General features: G+C 40.2%; 1 protein-coding gene across 6 annotated transcripts in view; it reads left to right on the top strand.

The window, feature by feature from the left end:
* The window catches only part of cdh19 (cadherin 19, type 2), a 54,860-nt gene extending 38,818 nt beyond the window's left edge, over nucleotides 1-16,042 (top strand). For 2 of the 6 annotated variants that reach the window (XM_051097607.1, XM_051097606.1), the window contains exons 12-14: nucleotides 6,350-9,466; nucleotides 14,726-14,805; nucleotides 14,909-16,042. In XM_051097607.1, coding sequence (XP_050953564.1) covers nucleotides 6,350-6,837 — 488 coding nt within the window. In that variant the 3' untranslated portion in view covers nucleotides 6,838-9,466; nucleotides 14,726-14,805; nucleotides 14,909-16,042. Of the gene's footprint in view, nucleotides 1-6,349; nucleotides 9,467-14,725; nucleotides 14,806-14,908 lie in introns of those variants that run through there. The other 4 variants (XM_051097611.1, XM_051097609.1, XM_051097608.1 and 1 more) reach the window with 3 other exon arrangements.
* The last annotated feature ends 4,540 nt before the right edge of the window (nucleotides 16,043-20,582 follow it).

The raw sequence follows: 20,582 nt of genomic DNA, 5'->3' as shown, positions 1-20,582 counted from the left end.
ATTTTATTTGAGAGTGTCGCTATGTCCTACAAAGCATTCTTACAATTATAAGAAACTGCATTTTAGACTGTGTGTCCCTCTCTGCCCGCGCTATTTTGAGTGGGGATACACACAGTCTATTTGTTGTCAGTTTGGGAGCGAAGCATGGGAGTCAGCCCGGATCAGGGAGCTGACTGCCCGCATTTGCGTTCCCCGCGGCTCAGCTCCCGCTTTTGCCGAGGCAGGGCGGCGGCTGTGATCATTGGGATCGCACATAGATCTATGGACGCAGTAGAGATGGGCTAAATGCCTTTCTCCCTAGATCTAGCTCTCTCTCTCTGGGTCGGAAGCATGCGCTGCGATTCATCCCCCTTTAAGTGAACGTTCGCGACTGAACGCAGAGAAAAGTGCTTTCTCCATTACAGAGAACCACTTATCTAGGCATTGTGTGGGATCGACCATGATGCAGGCACATCTGTCTCCTGCCCGGATCGAGTCGGGGAAACACTTTTTCTGGACCTAAGAGACCGCCATGTGTTGGTGCGCACCGACAACACAACGGTGGTCTACTACATCAACCACCAGGGAGGTCTGTGTTTCCACCCCTTGAACAAGCTGGCACACCAGACCCTTGTGTGGTCCCAGGGCAAACTCCTCTCACTGAGAGTAGTTCACGTCCCTGGTCTTTTCCATATGGAAGCAGACATTCTGTCGAGGCAGGGGCCAAGGCCCAGGGAATGGACCCTTCACCCCGTGGTGGTGAAGCAGATCTGGAGAGTGTTTGGCCAGGCTCAGGTGGACCTCTTCGCGACCCAGGAGAATGCACAATGTCCCCTCTGGTTTTCTCAGATTCATCCAGCTCCTCTGGGGCTGGATGCCATGGTACAGACGTGGCCAAGACTTTGTCTGTACGCCTTTCCCCCGATTGCCCTGCTCCCGGGAGTTCTAGAGAGAGTGTGCCGGGACGGGTCCTTCTACTCCTAGTAGCCCCGTACTGGCCGGGCCGAGTATGGTTCTCGGACCTGATTTCCCTTCTTGATGTCTCTCCATGGAGATTCTCTTCAGGAGGGATCTCCTCTCTCAGGTGGGGGCACCATCCTTCACCCCCGCCCGGAGTTATGAAGTTGTGGAAGCTATTCCATAGCCTCGAGTCCTCTGATCCCCCCTCTCTTGGGGGTTAAGCCTCTCTTCTCTGAAGTTGGCTTCAGGATGCTGCGGAATATCCACCCCATTGACTTTCAGGTTCTTACCTAGATTTTGTCACTTTTAGCTCTTCTTCTCTCGCCCTAGCTGTGCTCTTCCACACTAGGCAGGGATTTGAAGTCTGGTGGCGTGGGCATCTCGTTCCCCATAGCATTTAGATGCAGCTCGAGTTCCTAAAGGGGAACGAGACACTGCATCTCGTAGCCATACTTCCGCCATCCCTGCAGCACTTGCTTCTCTATTCAGAAGCTGCTGGCTGCATGCACCGCACATGCTTTTATGCTTCCTGGTCTCTCTGTCACCCCACCCGTGACGTCTTGCTTCTCCATTGATTGTATGCATGTGTTTCAGAGCGTGGTCACGCTGGAGGATTTGGATAATTTCAATCTCTGTAGACTAAAACTCATAAATTCTGTCTTTCACATTTTTTTCTGAGTGACTTCATGCCACTCCTGATGAAAAACATTCAAGCAGCTTACTTAGCAGCTTACCGCTTACTGTTTGATGCCTCTTCCATCTTGCCTTTGATCACAATGCAGAGGTTTTCAGTTGGGTTCAGGTCTAAAGAACGTGCTATTCATGACATCGTCTTGATGTAGTGTTCTACCATGAGAATGGTTCTGCTGGACAAACCAGTCTTCAGATTTGAGGAAGATTTTAAGAAAGGAAGGAAGTTTCTTCCAGGATTACCCTGTATTTGGTTTGGTTCATGCTAAAGCACACCCAAATCATGACCGATCCTCCACCAAATCTCACACATTTTTTACTGCCTACATAGTCATATCAGTGATTTAAGGTGGAAGTCCGTCTTTTATCCTTTCCAGGTCACCTCTTCATTCACCTCCTCTCTGCTGAATAAGGCATACTTTTGTAGTGCGGCATTAACAGTGCACACTTTAGCTGTCTTGCAGGCTTATTGCATGAGGCACTTGGACGAGGGCTTGGGGCTGGATGCTGAGAGGACATTCATGAAAACATTTGGGAGTTTAGTTTTTGTCAAGTGGCCACTTGGGCAGCGGGGGTAAGCCTGACAGGAACTTTCTGAAGAGGAAGCCACCTATTCAGAGGAAGAAAATTGATCAGTCAACCATCTTCATTTCTCCCCTGCTCCCCTGTCTCAGGGGTGTCATCTAACTAAGAATCTATGGAGCACTATTGGAAATCAGGCTTAAATTTCTCTCACAGGCCATCTATTGGCTTAACAGCAGGTAGAGAGAGTGTCAGACTGGACTTTTCGTGCCATGCACTATGGTTACATCATTCAGTACATACAAACACAGACGGCATTTCTAGGAATGACTCCTACATACCCAGTTCTGGATGTGAGGAATAACTTGTCAAATTGTACCAGTTTTTGTGTCACACATTCACAGAGTATAAGGATATGGTCTTAATCCACCTGTGACTGTATGACATTCACATATTGAATTATCTCTATGATTGGCAAAGCTCAGCATTTTGTTTGTGTACCAGCAGGTACGTACAAGCAGGTCTAGCGAAAAACATGATACTGAACACTAGATAAACCTTAACAAGCAAGTAAAATCCCAATATTGTGATAGTGTTAAAGCAAGACCTTCTGAACAACAAAGACTGGGACAGCATGCCCTTTAAAGAAGAGGAAAAGCAGCAAATACAGTGCGTTAAGTATCATATCAACCATGTTACGGATACACTAGGTAGCTTTAATCAACAGCATATCACTGACTAAAACACAGCGTTTTGGAAATGAACCTCAGCACAACTCTGAAAATTGCAGGGCAAAGTGTTTACATCATGATGTGTCATTGTAGTACTTTCTCAGGTCGCTTCCAAGTCCATCAGCTAACATCAATCAACATGGCGAATTCACGTTTGAGTTCAAGAACTCGAATCTGGTGAGAAACTCTGTGGGAAACGAACCCCTGTTGTAAAATCCGGACTGAACGCTTATAGAGAATGAAATCACAGACTATCTGTTTTGCTCCTGAGCAAGCGACAAAGCTGCTGAAAAATACTAAATATAGAGCTTATATAAGAATGCCGTGATAGGTGTCGTATTCCTCTAGGTAGATGTGATCAGCTGATGCGAGCTTGACTCACATGAACTGCCAGAACTAATGCTATATGCATATAACACTACATGTGCAGTCAGGAATTATAGTTTGGAAAAAATCTAACTACTATAATGTGTACAAGTAATGTCACAGTAACACAACAACTAACGTAAGTAGGCTAATAAAAGAAAGACTTACTCCTTTGGTGGATCTCGCCGTGCGTCGCATCACGTTCTTCCTCTGAGGGAAATATAAATCTTACTCCTCAAAGCGCGTCTTCGTTCAGTAACAAGATGCAAATAGCCGAGATAAACAATGAAGACAGTCTCACTGCTTTGTTTACGTTGATGTGGGCGGTACGCCGCATGCGCCTCCATGTGGATGATTATAATATCAAAGAGAAAGTAGGTCGTGGGCGTGATCAAATTAAAAATAATTAGGTCTGACGAGAAAGACTGGACATGGCATTGGTTTCATGCAAATTACTTTAACAAATGATATTTGTTCGATAAGACTTGCTTCATTTAAAAGTAGACATGTAAGGCTTTATATAGATATATCTCTCATGTCTCTGTGTTGAGTATTCACTGAGTTTTAGTTCATTTTAGTGACACATTTCTTAATTATGATCACAGAGAACAACGCAGCAGACTGCACACCCTGTTTGTTTTTTCCCTATCTTTCCAAACCGCGACAAACGCCAGTCTCCCTTCTCTGCAGAATGTGATACATCCGCTCAGCCAATCACAGCGCAGCATTTCACGCATTGTAAACAGTAAAGGCGGTGTTTTTAATACACCCCACATCCTAATTTTCAACGTCGAGTAATGAATCACAGACATATTTTACGAATCCTTTCATAAACAAAAAGTGTAGAGAAAGTGTAAATAAGAGATTCACTGTGCAGTGTAGAGAGCTTTGTTGATTATAATGGAACTTTGTGAGATCGCGATAAACACACACACACACACACACACACACACACACACACACACACACACATATATATATATATATATATATATATATATATGAAGAGTTCAGATGCAAAACCAGCTAAATCCATCTGACGTATTTCTTTAAAAGGCTACTTCGTATAGGTTTCTATGTAAGTACTGGCACTTCTGATTGGGCTGAGGCTGGAATTTAGTGAGTTTGAAGTAAAAATATTTGATGGACATATACTATGTGTCAGGAGCATTCACTCAGTATCATCATATCTTATTTTTGACCGAGATGGCTTTTAGCTGGTTTTGCAGCCAACTAACTTGGTCTCGGGCAGGCTGACTGTCAGGCTAAGCTGCGTTCCTCTAACCAATAAGAATGCAATGATATTCCTACTAAGTGTCTTTCACATACAATTATTTGACTTTATTATAAGTATAAATGTGGGTTAAATAATAAATAAATGCATAAATAAATAAAGTAGGCTACAATTGACTGTATGTAATGTATTGAGCCCAAGATTTAATGACATTATTTTAAGATATATGAAAACATTTTAACATAGTTGCTCAGAAGTTGATCAGAAGTGTCTAGCCTTGCAGCCTTTCTCCCTGTTTTTTATGACAGCTACCTTTTATGGTTAATAGTAGAACATTAAAACAAAACAATCTAAAATTGCCATTTAAAGCATAACCCTAACCCTAACAACAACAACAACACTAAATTAAAAATTAAAATAAATAATAGAAAACAGATTACATTTTAATTGGTTAGAGGGATACACATTAACTCATTTGAGCTTATATTTAGAGCTGTATTAGCTAGCTTATATTTGACTTACAGTTACTGCTATCATAAAAAAAATCTTATATGGAAGTTTAAAATTCTATATGTGTCACATTAAATGTCCAATAACAAATATTTCAGCAAAATTTTACTGAAAATTGTTGCACTCCTATTCTAATATGTTCCATCTGTCAGCAGTGCTCGTAACTTGCCTCTATGCCTTGCCCACTCCTGACAGCCAACTGGACATATTTGCATGACTTTCTGACATTTACAGATGAAGAATATAATTGTGACCTGTCAGGTATACACTAAGGAAAACACAACATCGCAAATGCATTAAAAAGCACAATATATTTGCCATGGTGGATTGATTTGATCTATGATGGACATTAAGGGCTGCTTTAGAATAAGTGTGCACATTAAATTATCCTGAACCTGGATGTAATTAGTGAGACTGCATGAACTAAAATTGTAATTTATGGAACCACTTTAGCCCCAACTGATTTGGTCCCTAGGACCAGGACTGAAAAACTCAAAAATCATTAAAACTTTAAATCATCAAAATGCTAATTTGTAGATACCAAAAATGATATAGGTGAGGTTACATTAATTAGTACTTTTGTCATAAAGCCTGCATGGCCAGTATGTGTCGTTTTCAAAGTGAAATGAGAGGGAGAATCTTCTACATTCCATTGGGTCGGAAAATTTATCTGGTGACTGTAGTTACCAGAAGTCTGTTCTGTCCTTTTGGGTTATTTGCATTCTGGGGAGGGTCCCATAGACCCTCATGATTGGCTTGTTGAGTGTTGGCTGTTGGATTACTTTTAAATATAACAACTAATGCCTGATTTGTCCAGCCGTTACACTGTGTTACAACATTTTTCTTGGGTCTAAAATAAATTGGCCTAAAAAAAAAGCTTAAAGCTTACGTTGTGAGATGCACTATTGATTTGTTTGTCATCCAGTCACAGTTTGCCAGAAAGACAAATAATATCCCACTTACGAGGCAAATATCACATCATATGTTTTGAAAATGTAATAAGCATAAGATAGTAGTCAGACTTTTTTAAAAAGTAACCTTCTTGATGATGGTCAAAATTATCCATTACTTCTGAGGTGCTCTTACGCTTAACATATGTGATATAAAGAAATATGGAGTGTTTCTCATGTTTCTCATGTTCCTATAAAGAAAACGAGGACTTCTTTTAGTTGGCAACCTTACTATACTGTAGATGATGTGGGGATTAATTTTCATTATATGAATATTGTTTTATGTTTATGTTTTTAATTAACTTATGGACCTGACCCTGGTAAGATTTTCTTGATTGTATCTAGTTTAAAAAGTGTTTGTTTTAAAAGTGTAGCAAAACCTGTTCTCTTTTTTTCTTGCCATGCAGTGCTGTCCACACTAATGCTAGCTGTGCGAAAGTACAAGACATTACGACAGGAGAAAATGGGAACAAAAGAGTTGGAAACAATGGAGTTCTCAGAGAAAATACTGAGTTTTGCCATCCTAGAGACAGAGTCCAGCCAAACTGTTCCTCTCCGGCACCCACGTCAACGAGAGCGCAAGCTCTGTCGAGAGGAGGTCACCACCAGTATCCGCATGTCTCTGCGTCACTCTCACCTCATTGGACCAGAAGACACGGTCTTTCAGCAGTTTATTATGGACCGGCTGGCTGAGGCAGATGAAGACCCATATGTCCCACCCTTTGACTGTCTGCACACATATGCCTTTGAAGGGACAGGGTCTGTCACAGGCTCACTCAGCTCACTGGAGTCTGTCACATTTGACCCTTGTGTGAGTCAAACTCGTGATGCGGGGCCACATCTCCTGCGGTTGTCGCCCTGGCTGGGAGCAACAGCTGACGAGACCTCATTCTGACCTGAGGATAAAAGGATTCTAATGTGGCTTTTTTTGTTTGTTTGTTTGTTTTTTCATACCTACCCATACCCATACACCACCCAGTGACTGAACTGAAGTTTTTAGGAGGTAGCAAAGCAAAGTAGGTTCTTGAATTATATTCTTCTTCTTCTTCTTCTACTGCTACTACTACTACTACTCCTAAAAGTTTTTGGGAATCAGAGAATGTATATTGCAGAACCCCTAAACTTGTTATGATAGCTTTATACCAACTTTCAGGTGTACATACACGCATCCATCTAAGCGATACAATAATAATCAAATTCATATTTTCGTTATTAATTCTGAAACTGTGTAAGATAGAATGATGTTTTGCCTCTGATCTCCCTGAGATCTCCTAAACCTGTTGGTGATATACTGTTCCGTTTCTATGTTTTTTTTTGTTTTGTTTTGTTTTGTTTTTGACCATTATAAATGTTCTCTCTCATTCCACCTAGTTCAAAAAGAATAAGAATAAACACACTTCTATCACTGTCCAGTCATGAAAAGACTGGGTTTGAATCCCCTCTGCTCCACTGAAATTCTTAAATCCAGCACTAATACATGAATTTGTGTAGACCTCTTAATGTTACTCCTGGTAAATTCTCACTTTAAAAACTATGATTACACAAATATTCTTAAAATCTTATGAACAGTATATTTGTGATAGTTATTACTACGACATACTAGTTCTTATATTTCATTTTAAAATTTAGTACAAAAATTTTAGTAAATCATGATTTGTTTGTGAAAACATTCGTACACAGGTTTTTAAATACAAATTTGTGTGTATGCATGCTTAGCGAATGAGACCCATTGTTTCTTTGGAATGTATTCTGCAATTGTTTAGTAGGACAACAGGCATTTCTGACATATCAGATTTGATAGAACAAATATATATGGTAAAAGGTAATTAGGTAACACTTTCTATGAAGCCCATATTTATAATACATTATAAGGGTATTCTTAAGGCATTATAATGAATGCATAATGCATTATAAAAACACTTACAGTATGTTGTATCATCTCATGAGTATTCATAAGAACAGTTTTAATGTTTTATGATTTGTGGTTATAGCTTTTAAGAGTATGATTGCCTCCTCAAAGTTATAACGTATTATAAGTCTCATATCTTGCCATGTCACGCATGTCACTTTACTTAAAGCATACAAAGACCACTTATAAGTAATAATAATAATATTTCTCAAAGAGCCATAAGATCAGGTATCAGATCAGATGAATGTGTCATATGACATTTGTATTATCAGTTTGATTATTTTGATGGTACTGCATGTCAGCTAGCAGTTATTATTAGTAGTATGCTAAATATATGCTAACACTGTATTTTGATCCCCAAAAGACAAACTGATTATAAGTAACTTTGCAAGTACGTGAACCTGCTACCTAGCCTAACCTTAACCTAAGTCTAGTAATACTCTAAGGCAGTGGTTCCCATCCACGTTCCTGGAGGCCCCCCAACACTGCACATTTTGCATCTCTCCTTTGTCTGACACACCCATATCAGGTCTTGGAGTCTCTACTAATGAGCCGATTATCTGAATCAGGTGTGTTTGATTAAGGAGACATGGGAAACATGCAGGCTGCGTCTGAAACCGTCTACTTCTCTACTATATAGTAGGGGAAAAGCAGTAGGCGAGCGAATAAGTATGTCCGAATCCTTAGTATTCATAAAAGAGTAGGCGAGAATTAGTAGGCAAAAGCACTAATTCTCAAGAGATTCAGACGTACGTCTACTTAAAGTGCGTCCGAATATGCCTACTAACCGACTATATAGTAGGCAAAAAGTACGTGAAGAAAGAAGTACGTTTGAAAGCTAAAAGAGTAGGCGAGAAATCCCCGGATGTCCTACTGCTTCAACCCAGATTTTAGAGTGTTCATCGATGGATACTTTTCAACCCCAAGAGTCCACGGGAGAGCAACACGTCATCATCGAACGTGATTGAGAACCGCGACGAAGGTGTTTACAAATGTATTACAAATCAAAACACAGTTCCTTGTGTTAAAATCGTATTTGTTGACCTACTGTAAAGTAAGGTGTAAAAACGTTAAACAGCATAGTATATTTGTGATTTCGCTGTGAAAAGACGATTTATGATGTATATCGAACAGTAGAGCTCCAGTAAGCACACGTATGTCTCCAAAGTTGATTTACACAAATCATATACATCTTAAAGATGATTACTAAATGTCTATTTAACATCTGACAGGAAAATGTTCTAAAAGAATTGCAGATGAGCACATCACAACATAAAGCACACATCTGAGTGAGTGGTGTACCTTATGTGTGCTTATTATGTAGAATTCACTGTTGCCAATACTGCTTTAGTTGAATAGAAGTGATAAACATACATACATGAACTAAACATGAGTTATGTAGTTCATTTGTCCATAGTACTGTTGATATATTGAGGAGCAATTGTGTTGGATAAAAAGTCAGTTAACACATCAGCAACTACCTAAACATGTAAATGTAGTAGAAATTACAGAGGTAACTGAATCCTGTCTGAATGTTACAGGGACAGATGAGACGCACGTCTGCTTACCCAGTGCAGAGTGACTGATAAAGGAATGCTGCCACCAAAGGCTTTGAGTGAGTATACATTACATAAATTAATTAAACATTTTTAAAATCTTAAGATGTAGTTTATTGTAACGAGGACGCTGAGGCGGCATTAGAATCCATATGCGGAAGTTTATTGCAAAGCACAGAAAACATACACGTGTAACCAGGCAGTGGTCGGTAACCAGAAAGCAGTCCAATCTTTCGACAGTCCAGGGGTAATCCGATAAACGTAGTGAGAAACCAGGCAATAATGTCAAACCGTGATATCAGTCCACACAGGCAAACAATCCAATTGGGGAAATCCAAGAAAACGGTAGTCAGAAAACAAAGCAGAATCATACACGTGTAAACAAATCAGGATAATCAGAAAATGCTCGGTAAGGCAGGTAAACTGGCAATACTTCGCGAAGGTGTGAGCACATGGTGAGTCCTTAAGTACTGCCAAACAGGAAGTGGCAGTAGAAGCAGCAGAGGGAGCGTACAGTCAGTATTCGGGTGATGGCTCCCTCTGCTGGCTTGGCATTACAGTACCCCTCCCTCTAGGAGCGACTCCTGGAGCTCGGCGAGGTCGTCCCCGTGGTCGTGGTGCTGGACGATCGGGTCTGGCTCGGTGGAACTCCTCCGTGAGGGACGGATCCAGAATGTCATTGGCGGCTACCCATGACCTCTCCTCAGGTCCATAGCCCTCCCAGTCCACCAAATATTGGAGCTGACCCCCTCTGCGCCGAGAGTCCAGCAACTCCCTCACCTGATAGGCGGGTAAGCCGTCCACTTCCAGGGGTGGCGGCGGTTCTGGGGCCATCTGGCCGGGGTCAGCCTCCAGGTGGACCGGTTTGAGAAGAGACACATGGAAAGAGAGAGAGATACGGTAGTTAGGAGGAAGCTCAAGCTGGTAGGTTACTTCATTAATTCTTTTCAGAATCTTAAATGGACCTACGTACCTTGGGCTGAGCTTCCTGCTGGGCAGCCGCAGCTTGATGTCCCTTGTAGAGAGCCAGACCCGCTGTCCAGGTTGGTAGGGAGGGTGTGGAAGGCGGCGTCTGTTGGCCTGGATCTCCTGATTCCTTACAGCCCGCTGGAGACGCACATGAGCACTGTCCCATACCCTCTCACTACGCTTGATCCAATCGTCAACAGCCGGTACCGAAGAAGGTTCACCAGACCACGGGAACATAGGGGGCTGAAACCCCAGGACACACTGAAAGGGGGTGAGGCCTGTAGAAGAATGGGTGAGTGAGTTCTGGGCATATTCGGCCCAGGGAAGGAACTCTGACCATCTGTGCTGTTCTCTGCTGCAGTATGTACGCAGGTATCGTCCGATCTCCTGATTTAATCTTTCAACCTGCCCATTACTCTGTGGATGGTAACCTGAGGTGAGGCTGACGTTGATGTCGAGCTGTTTGCAGAAAGCCTTCCAGACTTGTGAAGTGAACTGTGTTCCTCTGTCACTTACAATATCCTCAGGTAGACCATACACACGGAAGACATGGTTGAAAAGGGCTAGGGCTGTTTCCATGGATGTAGGTAAACCTTTTAATGGAATGAGACGGCAGGATTTGGAGAAACGATCTATGATTACCAGAATGGTTGTGAATTCTTGGGAAGGTGGCAGATCCGTGACAAAATCTATGGAAAGGTGGGACCAGGGTCGTTGTGGAATGGGTAATGGTTGCAGTAGTCCAGATGGTAGTTCCTTGGGGGTCTTAGACTGTGCACAGATCTGACATGACTTGACGAATGTAGTAGTGTCAGCGGTCATTGAAGGCCACCAGAATGAGTTTCTCACCAGATGTAGAGTGCGTGATATCCCTGGATGTCCTGCGCTGAGGGATGTGTGGACCCATCGGAGAACTTGTTGACGCATATTTTGAGGTACATAGTGCTTATTGGGTGGACATTGTGGCGGTGGAGGGTCCTGCTCGTGCCCTCGCTGAATCTCCTCCATGATATCCCATGAGATGGGAGCCAGAATGACAGTGGGTGGAAGAATGGGTTCTGGTGTGAGAAGATCCATGTGAGGATCATGTTGTCGGGAGAGAGCGTCTGCCTTACTATTCTTGCTTCCAGGTCGATAAGTGACTGTGAAGTTAAATCGAGTGAAGAAGAGGGCCCAACGAGCCTGGCGAGGATTCAGCCTCTTAGCACCCTTGATATACTCAAGATTCTTGTGGTCGGTGATAACCTGGAACGGGTGTTTGGCGCCCTCAAGCCAGTGCCGCCACTCCTCAATAGCGGCCTTCATGGATAGCAACTCCTTGTTACCCATATCATAGTTCCGCTCCGCGCTGGTGAGTTTTCTAGAGTAGAAGGCGCAGGGATGAAGTTTGCCTGGCTGACCGTGACGTTGGGACAGGATGGCTTCGATACCGCAGTCCGATGCATCCACCTCCACGACAAACGGCACTTCGGGATCAGGATGTTTCAAGATAGGGGCGGAAGTGAAGCTTGCTTTGAGCGTGGAGAATGCCCGATCTGCGCCTTCGGTCCAGCAGAGCTTCTTGGGTTTGTTCTTTAGCAGGGATGTGAGTGGAGCAGCAATGGTACTATAGTTACGGATGAATCGGCGGTAAAAGTTAACGAAGTCCAGGAATCTTTGGAGCTCCTTGATGGTGGATGGTTGAGGCCATTCCGTAACTGCCTGGATTTTACTGGAATCCATCTTGACCCCCTGGTGGCTGACCTGGTATCCTAGGAAGGATGTCTGGTGGACGTGAAACTCACACTTCTCAGCCTTGACGTACAATTGGTTGTCCAGTAGGCGAGATAGTACAGCACGCACATGGGATACGTGTTCTGCTTCTGTCTTGGAATAAATCAGAATGTCGTAAATATAGGCGATTACAAACTTGTTCATGAAGTCCTTGAAAATCTCGTTTATGAAGGATTGGAAGACAGCTGGGGCGTTGGCCAACCCATACGGCATTACCTGGTACTCATAGTGCCCCCTAGTGGTGAGAAATGCAGTCTTCCACTCATCACCCTCCTTGATCCTGATGAGATTGTATGCGCTTCGCAAGTCAAGTTTGGTGTAAATGGTGGCCTCCCGCAATTGTTCTAAAGCTGGGGGAACTAGAGGCAAAGGGTAACGGAATTTTACCGTGATGTTGTTGAGTCCTCTGTAGTCAATGCAAGGCCGTAGTCCACCATCCTTCTTGTTTACGAAGAAGAAGCCAGCTGCTGCAGGGGATGTAGATACACGGATGAAACCTGATTCAAGTGCCTCCTCGATGTAGTCCTCCATAGCCTGGTCCTCCATTCGTGATAATGGGTAAACTTTACTTCTGGGTGGCATGGCATTGGGTAGTAAATCAATTGCACAGTCCCAGGGACGATGTGGAGGAAGTTGTGTAGCTTTAATCTTACTGAAAACTTCTGACAAATCTTGATAGTGACTGGGAATGGTAATCTTTACCTTGGTGTCAGGGCTCTCAATGCTTGTGGTGAGACATGGCTGTGGTTGAACAAGGAGACAGTTCTTCTTGCAGAATGGGGACCAGTGAGTCAACTCCCCTTGGAACCAGGAGATGTCAGGATCATGGATGGAGAGCCAGGGGAATCCAAGGATGACCTCGTACTTGGGTGAATCGACCACATACAAGGTAACACTTTCCTGGTGAAGCAGACCAATCTGTAGAGTTATGGTTTTGGTTTGATGGTGGATGCCGTGGTCGATGAGGGTGTCGTTAATGGCCTTGATCTGAATGGGTGGTATGCATGGTTGAGTGGGGATGTTATATTTCTTGACGATATCCTTGTTAATGAGCTTCAGTGCAGCCCCAGAGTCAATCATCGCTGTGAGATCGAGAGAGAGAGTATCAGTTCTTATGGTAACCGGTAATGTCAGAGATTTGTACTGTAGTATGGAAAGGTTTTGGATATTTACCCCTGAGGAAGTCTTGGATTTGAGTGGGCATCCGCTGCTACGGTGGCCTGGTCCACCGCAGTAGAAGCACAAACGGTTAACACGACGTCTAACCCGTTCCTCCTCTGTCAATCTTGAGGCGTAGAGTTGCATGGGTTCGGACGGTGTTTGTTCCGTTGTGGAATCAGAGCCTGTGGGAACGTGACGGTTGCCCTGGTTTGTGCGTTGCTTGGGTGACTGTCTCATGAGATTGTCGATCTTGATTGCGAGGTTGATGAGTTCTGAAAATGATGCATTCTCTCGCCGGCAGGCAAGCTCGGTTTGAAGATCGATGTTCAAACTGTTGTAGAATATAGTTTTAAGAGAAACATCATTCCATCCACTCTGGGCTGCCAGAGTACGAAACTCAATCGCATATTCTGCTGCTGTACGGTTACCTTGTTTTGCATGAATGATTTGTGTCGAAATATCCCTGCCCCCAGCGGGATATTCGAACACTTCACGAATTTGCAACAGGAAATATTCAACAGATTTTTTGAGTTGGGGATCGGCGTCCCACACCGCCGAAGCCCAATCGAGAGCTTTTCCAGTGAGCAGAGTCATGAGAAACGCACATCTCTTCTCCTCAGACTCAAATCGGTCTTGTTGGTAATCAAAATACAGCTTTACCTGACGAACAAATCCTTTACATTGCTCAGCCGTACCATCAAACTTGTTAGGAAGGGCAAAGCTTACCGTTGACGGCATGGGAGGAGGAAGAGATCGAACGTAGTGCGTCAGGTGTTCGTTGACCGATTGAAGTTTCGTGAGCTGTTCCTGATAACTCTTTAACAGTTCGCTTTGGTAAGCGAACGCCGCTTGCAAGTTGGAAACCTCCGCTGGATTCAAGGGCGGCGAAGTATTCTGTAACGAGGACGCTGAGGCGGCGTTAGAATCCATATGCGGAAGTTTATTGCAAAGCACAGAAAACATACACGTGTAACCAGGCAGTGGTCGGTAACCAGAAAGCAGTCCAATCTTTCGACAGTCCAGGGGTAATCCGATAAACGTAGTGAGAAACCAGGCAATAATGTCAAACCGTGATATCAGTCCACACAGGCAAACAATCCAATTGGGGAAATCCAAGAAAACGGTAGTCAGAAAACAAAGCAGAATCATACACGTGTAAACAAATCAGGATAATCAGAAAATGCTCGGTAAGGCAGGTAAACTGGCAATACTTCGCGAAGGTGTGAGCACATGGTGAGTCCTTAAGTACTGCCAAACAGGAAGTGGCAGTAGAAGCAGCAGAGGGAGCGTGCAGTCAGTATTCGTGTGATGGCTCCCTCTGCTGGCTTGGCATTACATTTATTTGAATTGTTGTAATTTCAAACAGAGCCATTACATCACTTTTCTGATACTTGATTACTGTGCCTTTGCTGCAGATCTTTTGTGGTGGAGCAGGACCTGCAATGAATGGTGACATTTGTGGGGGAAAAAAGGAAAACCTGATATAAAATATAAAGTAAGATCATTTTGTTACTTCTAATATAGAGATCAAATGATATTGTGCTGTGACAGTTTTGTATTATATTTGTGCATCTTTGTATGATCTGAAATGTCTGCAGACTGGTGTTTGAACTGAGAAAGGAGAAATCCACAGCAGCATCCTGGAAATGGTCTAGTGCCATAGATGAGACCCTCCATCACTCAACCTGCCCTTGTTCCCTCATCTGGACCAGATGTTGCTGTGGCCTCTTCATCATTAGTGAGCTCAGAGTCAGCGAAAGCATCTTGAAAAAGACTAAAAGAAACTGAGGATGTGATTTTGGTCAAGTTTGTTCTGCTGGTTTCATCGGTCAATGGAGCCTAAGTTTCAGAAGCTTCAAAAGCATCATCAAATAATGTCATGAAGCTTCTGAAACTCAGGCTCCATTGACTGATGTTGTACGAACAGAAACCAGCAGGACAGACTTAATCACCTTGTGTTTTCAGAATAAAACAAAAAACAAAAACAGATGGAAAGTGTGGAGGCGAGTAAATAATGACTTTATGAATTTATATTTTTTGATGAACTAACCTTTTAAAGCCCCAAATAAAAATAATATGAAATGTATGTAAGCATTTATATAATAGTAGTACTTTGAAGAAATAAACTGTAAGAAATGAGCAGCTTTATTGTGCGTTTTTGCCCAAGACATGAAAAAGAATGTACAAAAATGTTACATTTATGCATTTGGCAGATGCTTTCATGCAAAATGACTTACAGTGCTCTTTTTACACGGACCCCAGCAAAGACAGGTGAAGGTGGGCACGGTGGTCAGCTGCAGAATTGGGACAGCTGTGTTGAGATGGCAGTAGGATGTGGGTTCACTGAATGTAAATACATGATTGTCAGAACAATATGTTTGAATAAAGCTTTGTTCCATGTGTCATTATTTATTGTCATGGTTACTTTTAATTATTATTTTACTCATTTATTCATGTTTTCTGTTGTTGCAAGTAAATAACATATAATTGTTTCATTAACTAATAAATTTATTCATGACTTGACTGAAAATTGATATGTATTTGCCTTGGCTGAATTTATCTATTGTGTAGTCATGCTGTGGCACATGAGAAAAATTACATTTTGCTTGTTTTACTCAAAAATATAATTAATTATTGGTCAGCATTTATCATTATTATTGTTCATAAGTGTTGGGGTGGGCTAGCAATGCATTCAGAGGTAATCTGAAATTTTTAAGTTGTAATACTTACATTTTTGAGTGTAAAATCAACAGTCTTCTCCAATGATGAGATCTTCCAGCAGCTGCCTGACATCTCCTTTTATGCAGATATTGCAAGCATTGCAAACATGAACGAAAACGTATTTGGTAGGGTTGTTGTGTTACTGTCTATGAGGTGTTTGTGCACCTGTCGCTCTTATTTTATTTTTATTATTATTACTGCAGACCATATTATTGCATACAAGCCCAGGGAAAGACGGTAGTATGTCTAACAATGAACAATCAAAGACAAAAAAAAAAAGGGTTTTCGTACATCATAGTATGAGATTATGTACATAGAGAAAAGTACAAAATCATTATATTCATATCATCATATTGCATTAAAATTTTTATTATTTTTGTTATTTATAAGCCTCTGTGATGAAAGGAGAGAGAAATTCAATAAGAAAAAGGAAAACAGGAGATTTATGCCAGTTTTACGTGTGAATGAAGAATTTTGCACATAAAATAAATAAATATTTTACAAACACATGCCAGAAATAACGTTTTGGGTTTTCGTAATAAAAATAATTATCATTAAGGATTAACCTGTGGGTCATATTAGTATTATATATTTCAAAATATAAAAACTTCCAAAATCAACTTACAAAAATAAACCCAAAATGTATTGGTTATACAATAACAATAAAAGGGCAGCTGTTTCTTTAGCAAGACCACAAAATGAGCAAATTTTATAAACATCAAAATATTTACAAATAGAACCAGGCGCTCATGTCTTTTAAGCTGTTGCGCTTGTTTTAACGTGATAGGTCAGATGATAACGTCAACAAGGCGGATCGCATTCATACTCAACGAGATTCGGATGTTGAGTACCTACTCTTTTAGCGCTGGTTAAGTAGGTACTTATTCAAATTAAGTACCTACTCATTGAGTATGCCATTTCGGACGCAGCCACAGTGTTGGGAGGCCTCCAGGAATGTGGTTGGGAACCACTGCTCTAAGGAGTGTTAGTTGACGTAGTTGGAAAATTGCTTATTGTCAATAGACTAGAAGGACCATCAAAATAAAACGTTATATAATGTAAAAAAATAAATGTAATATGATGTAGTCCATTATAAATTCAGTAGATTTTATATGCGGTCCATTGTGTGTTATAAATAATATGAAATAAATACACATTTGTTTGCAAGACTTTTGTGTGCTGGAGTTTGTAGACTAGAGCTACAAAATTATGTGAAAATCGTTATGCCCACTAGTTCACATAAATCAATACACTAATTTATATTAATTTTAGACCCTTTATGTTAGAAACACCATATGTGAGGCAAGGTAAGTTGTATATATAAATATTTATGTGTTTCACACAAATCCAAAAGTTTGTTATAGTTACTCACAAATGTTGATATTTAGATGAAATGACAAAATTAGGAAGAGCATAGTAGTACACCAATCATAACACATAACAGTAAATGTATCGAGATGAAGTGGGGGTGGGGACGTGGTCGTGATGTGTATAATTAGGTTCAGTTTACAGTTTATGTATTTGTCATCATTAGACATGCCTGGGCTGCAGTATGTGGGTGGCATGCGTGCATTTGTTTATCATGTTGACATAGACAACACTTACATGCAACACAAAACACATACAGTTGTACTCTGTTGCTCTCTTGCTCTCTTTTTCCTAAAATGAGTCCCACACAAGCAATGCTTTTTTTTGTTTTGTTTTTTTTTTGTGAGGGTTAGTGTTAGGGGATAAAATATATGAGGGCACCAGCACTGATTTTACAAACCCATAGGCAAATGTGCAGTTGTGCCCCTGATGACATACGACAGCATCTCTTGTCATGTCAACATCCTGACAACATTGCAATGGCTACCGGGATTCAACCTGCTGGATAACAGACCCACTGTTTCTTGTCAGTTACGTCCAAAAAAATATAATGACTCCACCAGACTGGTCAAGTAACATTACCCATAGTCTTATCTGAATTACTTTTGTTAATATTTGCGCTTCTGACATGATTTGATATCTTTCCTTGATCATCTGAAATGTCTGTTGGCAAATATGATAGCATAGCATATGTTTACTATTTTTACATACTAAATCCTTTCATTAATATAATAATAATATAATAATAAAATAATATATTTCCTCTATTAATATAATTTGTTAATACTGTAAACATTAATGCCTTTGATGAATATTTGCCATGCCGCAATTACTGACATGGTTACAAAGTTACAGCAAAGACAGGTTGCTACGACAAATGTTTGGTCATATTGTGTTTCTGTTTCTCTTTTAATAGAGTAATTTATTTAATATTTTAATGCTTTTGGTTCCTTTTTTGTATATTTTGGGTGTTTTTTTTTTCTAAATAAATCTGCATTCCTCATTCACTTAAGATGAAATAGCCCATGAATTAGTTTGGAAAAATTAGGATATTAATTAGGTAAAAAAAATAAAAAAAAAAAAAAATAAAAAAAATGAATAAACAGATAAGTAAAAAATGCCAACTGGTTACAAACACACAACTATTGATCCACAACACTGACAATTACTGACAATGTCACAAAGTTACATTGTGGCAACAAAAACGGGAATTTCACTTTTCCAGCTGCCACAGCAAAGGTTTAGTCATTTGATTATATTGCAGTTAGAGAGGGACACAGGACAGTTTGAGATGTCAAGAAAAGCTTTTGAGTTTTACCACTTTTTGTAATGTAACCCACACAAATACTAACTCTAATTTTGATATAAGAATAAAGCATTGTGAAATTAAAGATGGTGTACAATTTGACATGGTTTATTAGAAACATTTGGAGAAAGATTCATAAACCCTTCATATGTGTAGTGTCTGGATTATTTTCACTGTTGTCTAATTGTTGAGACTGCTGACACTGTAAATGTGGATCTCACCAAATTATGCTGAATATATTTAGATTTACTTTAGAACTACTAATGTAAAAATTGATACTGTAATTGATACTATAAAACAAAATTGATAATGTAAAAGAACATGAATGAATGAATTTATTTATTTTGCAGCTTGCATGTTGAACCCCTCCACATGCAATATCTCTGACAAACCAGTGCTAAATAAAAATTATTTCAAACTTCGGTTTCAGTCTATCTGCATTTGCTGCCTCACTTTTTTCCCTTTCTTGCATGACATAAACACTGCAGCTGAGACTATTTTAAAATCAAACACACATAGAGAATTGAGGATTGATTTATGTGGTGAATCCCCAGCAGCATCTTTCTGTCTGCTGAGATGACACAGTCTCCCTCAGGTCTTGTCAAGTCATTAACATATCTCTTTTGGCAATTGCTCATTCAGAAAATTAAATCTCCCTAAAGACCCGAGGCCTTGAAACATGAAGAACAATTAAAGAACAAAAATACTCTTGTTTTGAATGTTGTATTCCACAGAGATACCTATGTGAAGTCATTTTATCATCTAATTCCCCTGTCCAGTTCTGGATACTGTGCAATTTTGATTTACTGTACATCTAAAAGCTGAATAAATAAGCTTTCCATTGATGTATGATTTGTTAGGACAGGACAATATTTGGTCAAGATACAACTATTTAAAAATCTGGAATATGAGGGTGCAAAAAAATCAAAATACTGAGAAAATTGCCTTTAAAGTTGTCCAAATAAAGTTCTTAACATTGTATATTACTAATCAAAAATTAAGCATTGACATATTTACAGTAGGAACTTTACAAAATATCTTCATGGAACATGATCTTTACTTAATTTCCTAATGATTTTTGCCATAAAAGAAAAATCAATAATTTTGACCCATACAATGTATTTTTGGCTATTGCTACAAATGAACCCCAGTGACTTAAGACTGGTTTTGTGGTCCAGGGTCACATATGTGTGTGTGTGTGTGTGTGTGTATATATATATATATATATATATATATATTACTAACAAGTTTTGATTTGTTAAGGTTAAAAAATATTATACTGAATATAATTTTAATATATAACTCTCAAAGTACAATTTGAGATCTTTATTTTCACATGAATGTAGTTATCCAAAATATTTTAGATGTGTTTAGTTCCTATGTCCTTTTGTTTCATTGGTTCTGATTGTTACTGATTATCAGTGTTGGGGAAAGTACTTTTAAAAGTAGTGCATTACAATTTTGCGTTACTCTCTGAAAAAGTAACTAATTACTTAGTTTATGGAAAGTAATGGGTTATGTTACTTTTGCGTTACTTTTACGTTACTTTTTAAATCTGGGCAGGACTTGCTTCTTTGTTTTTATATAAAACAATTCTAATGTAAAAGCCCTTTTACACCAAAAGTAAAATGAATTCACCTCAGGCTGAAAGAAAAGTACATTTATGCAGGAGGTCACTCTTCAGCTATAAAAAAAAATGAAGCACATATGTTAGTTTATCTAAAGTAATTTTTGCTTATTAGTATGGCTGAACTGCATCATGGAAGATCAGCAGCAAAGACACTGGTTAATAAAATGGGATGAAATCTAGGATATTTGTTTTATTTAACATTTTTAATTTTTGCAGGGTTGCGTCATATTCTGAGTTTGCATTTCAC

This window comes from Labeo rohita, chromosome 24 (genome assembly GCF_022985175.1).
Source record: "Labeo rohita strain BAU-BD-2019 chromosome 24, IGBB_LRoh.1.0, whole genome shotgun sequence".
Classification (NCBI taxonomy): domain Eukaryota; kingdom Metazoa; phylum Chordata; class Actinopteri; order Cypriniformes; family Cyprinidae; genus Labeo; species Labeo rohita.
The sequence above is the reverse complement of the archived record's forward strand: the minus strand, read 5'-3'. Positions and strand labels throughout refer to the sequence as shown.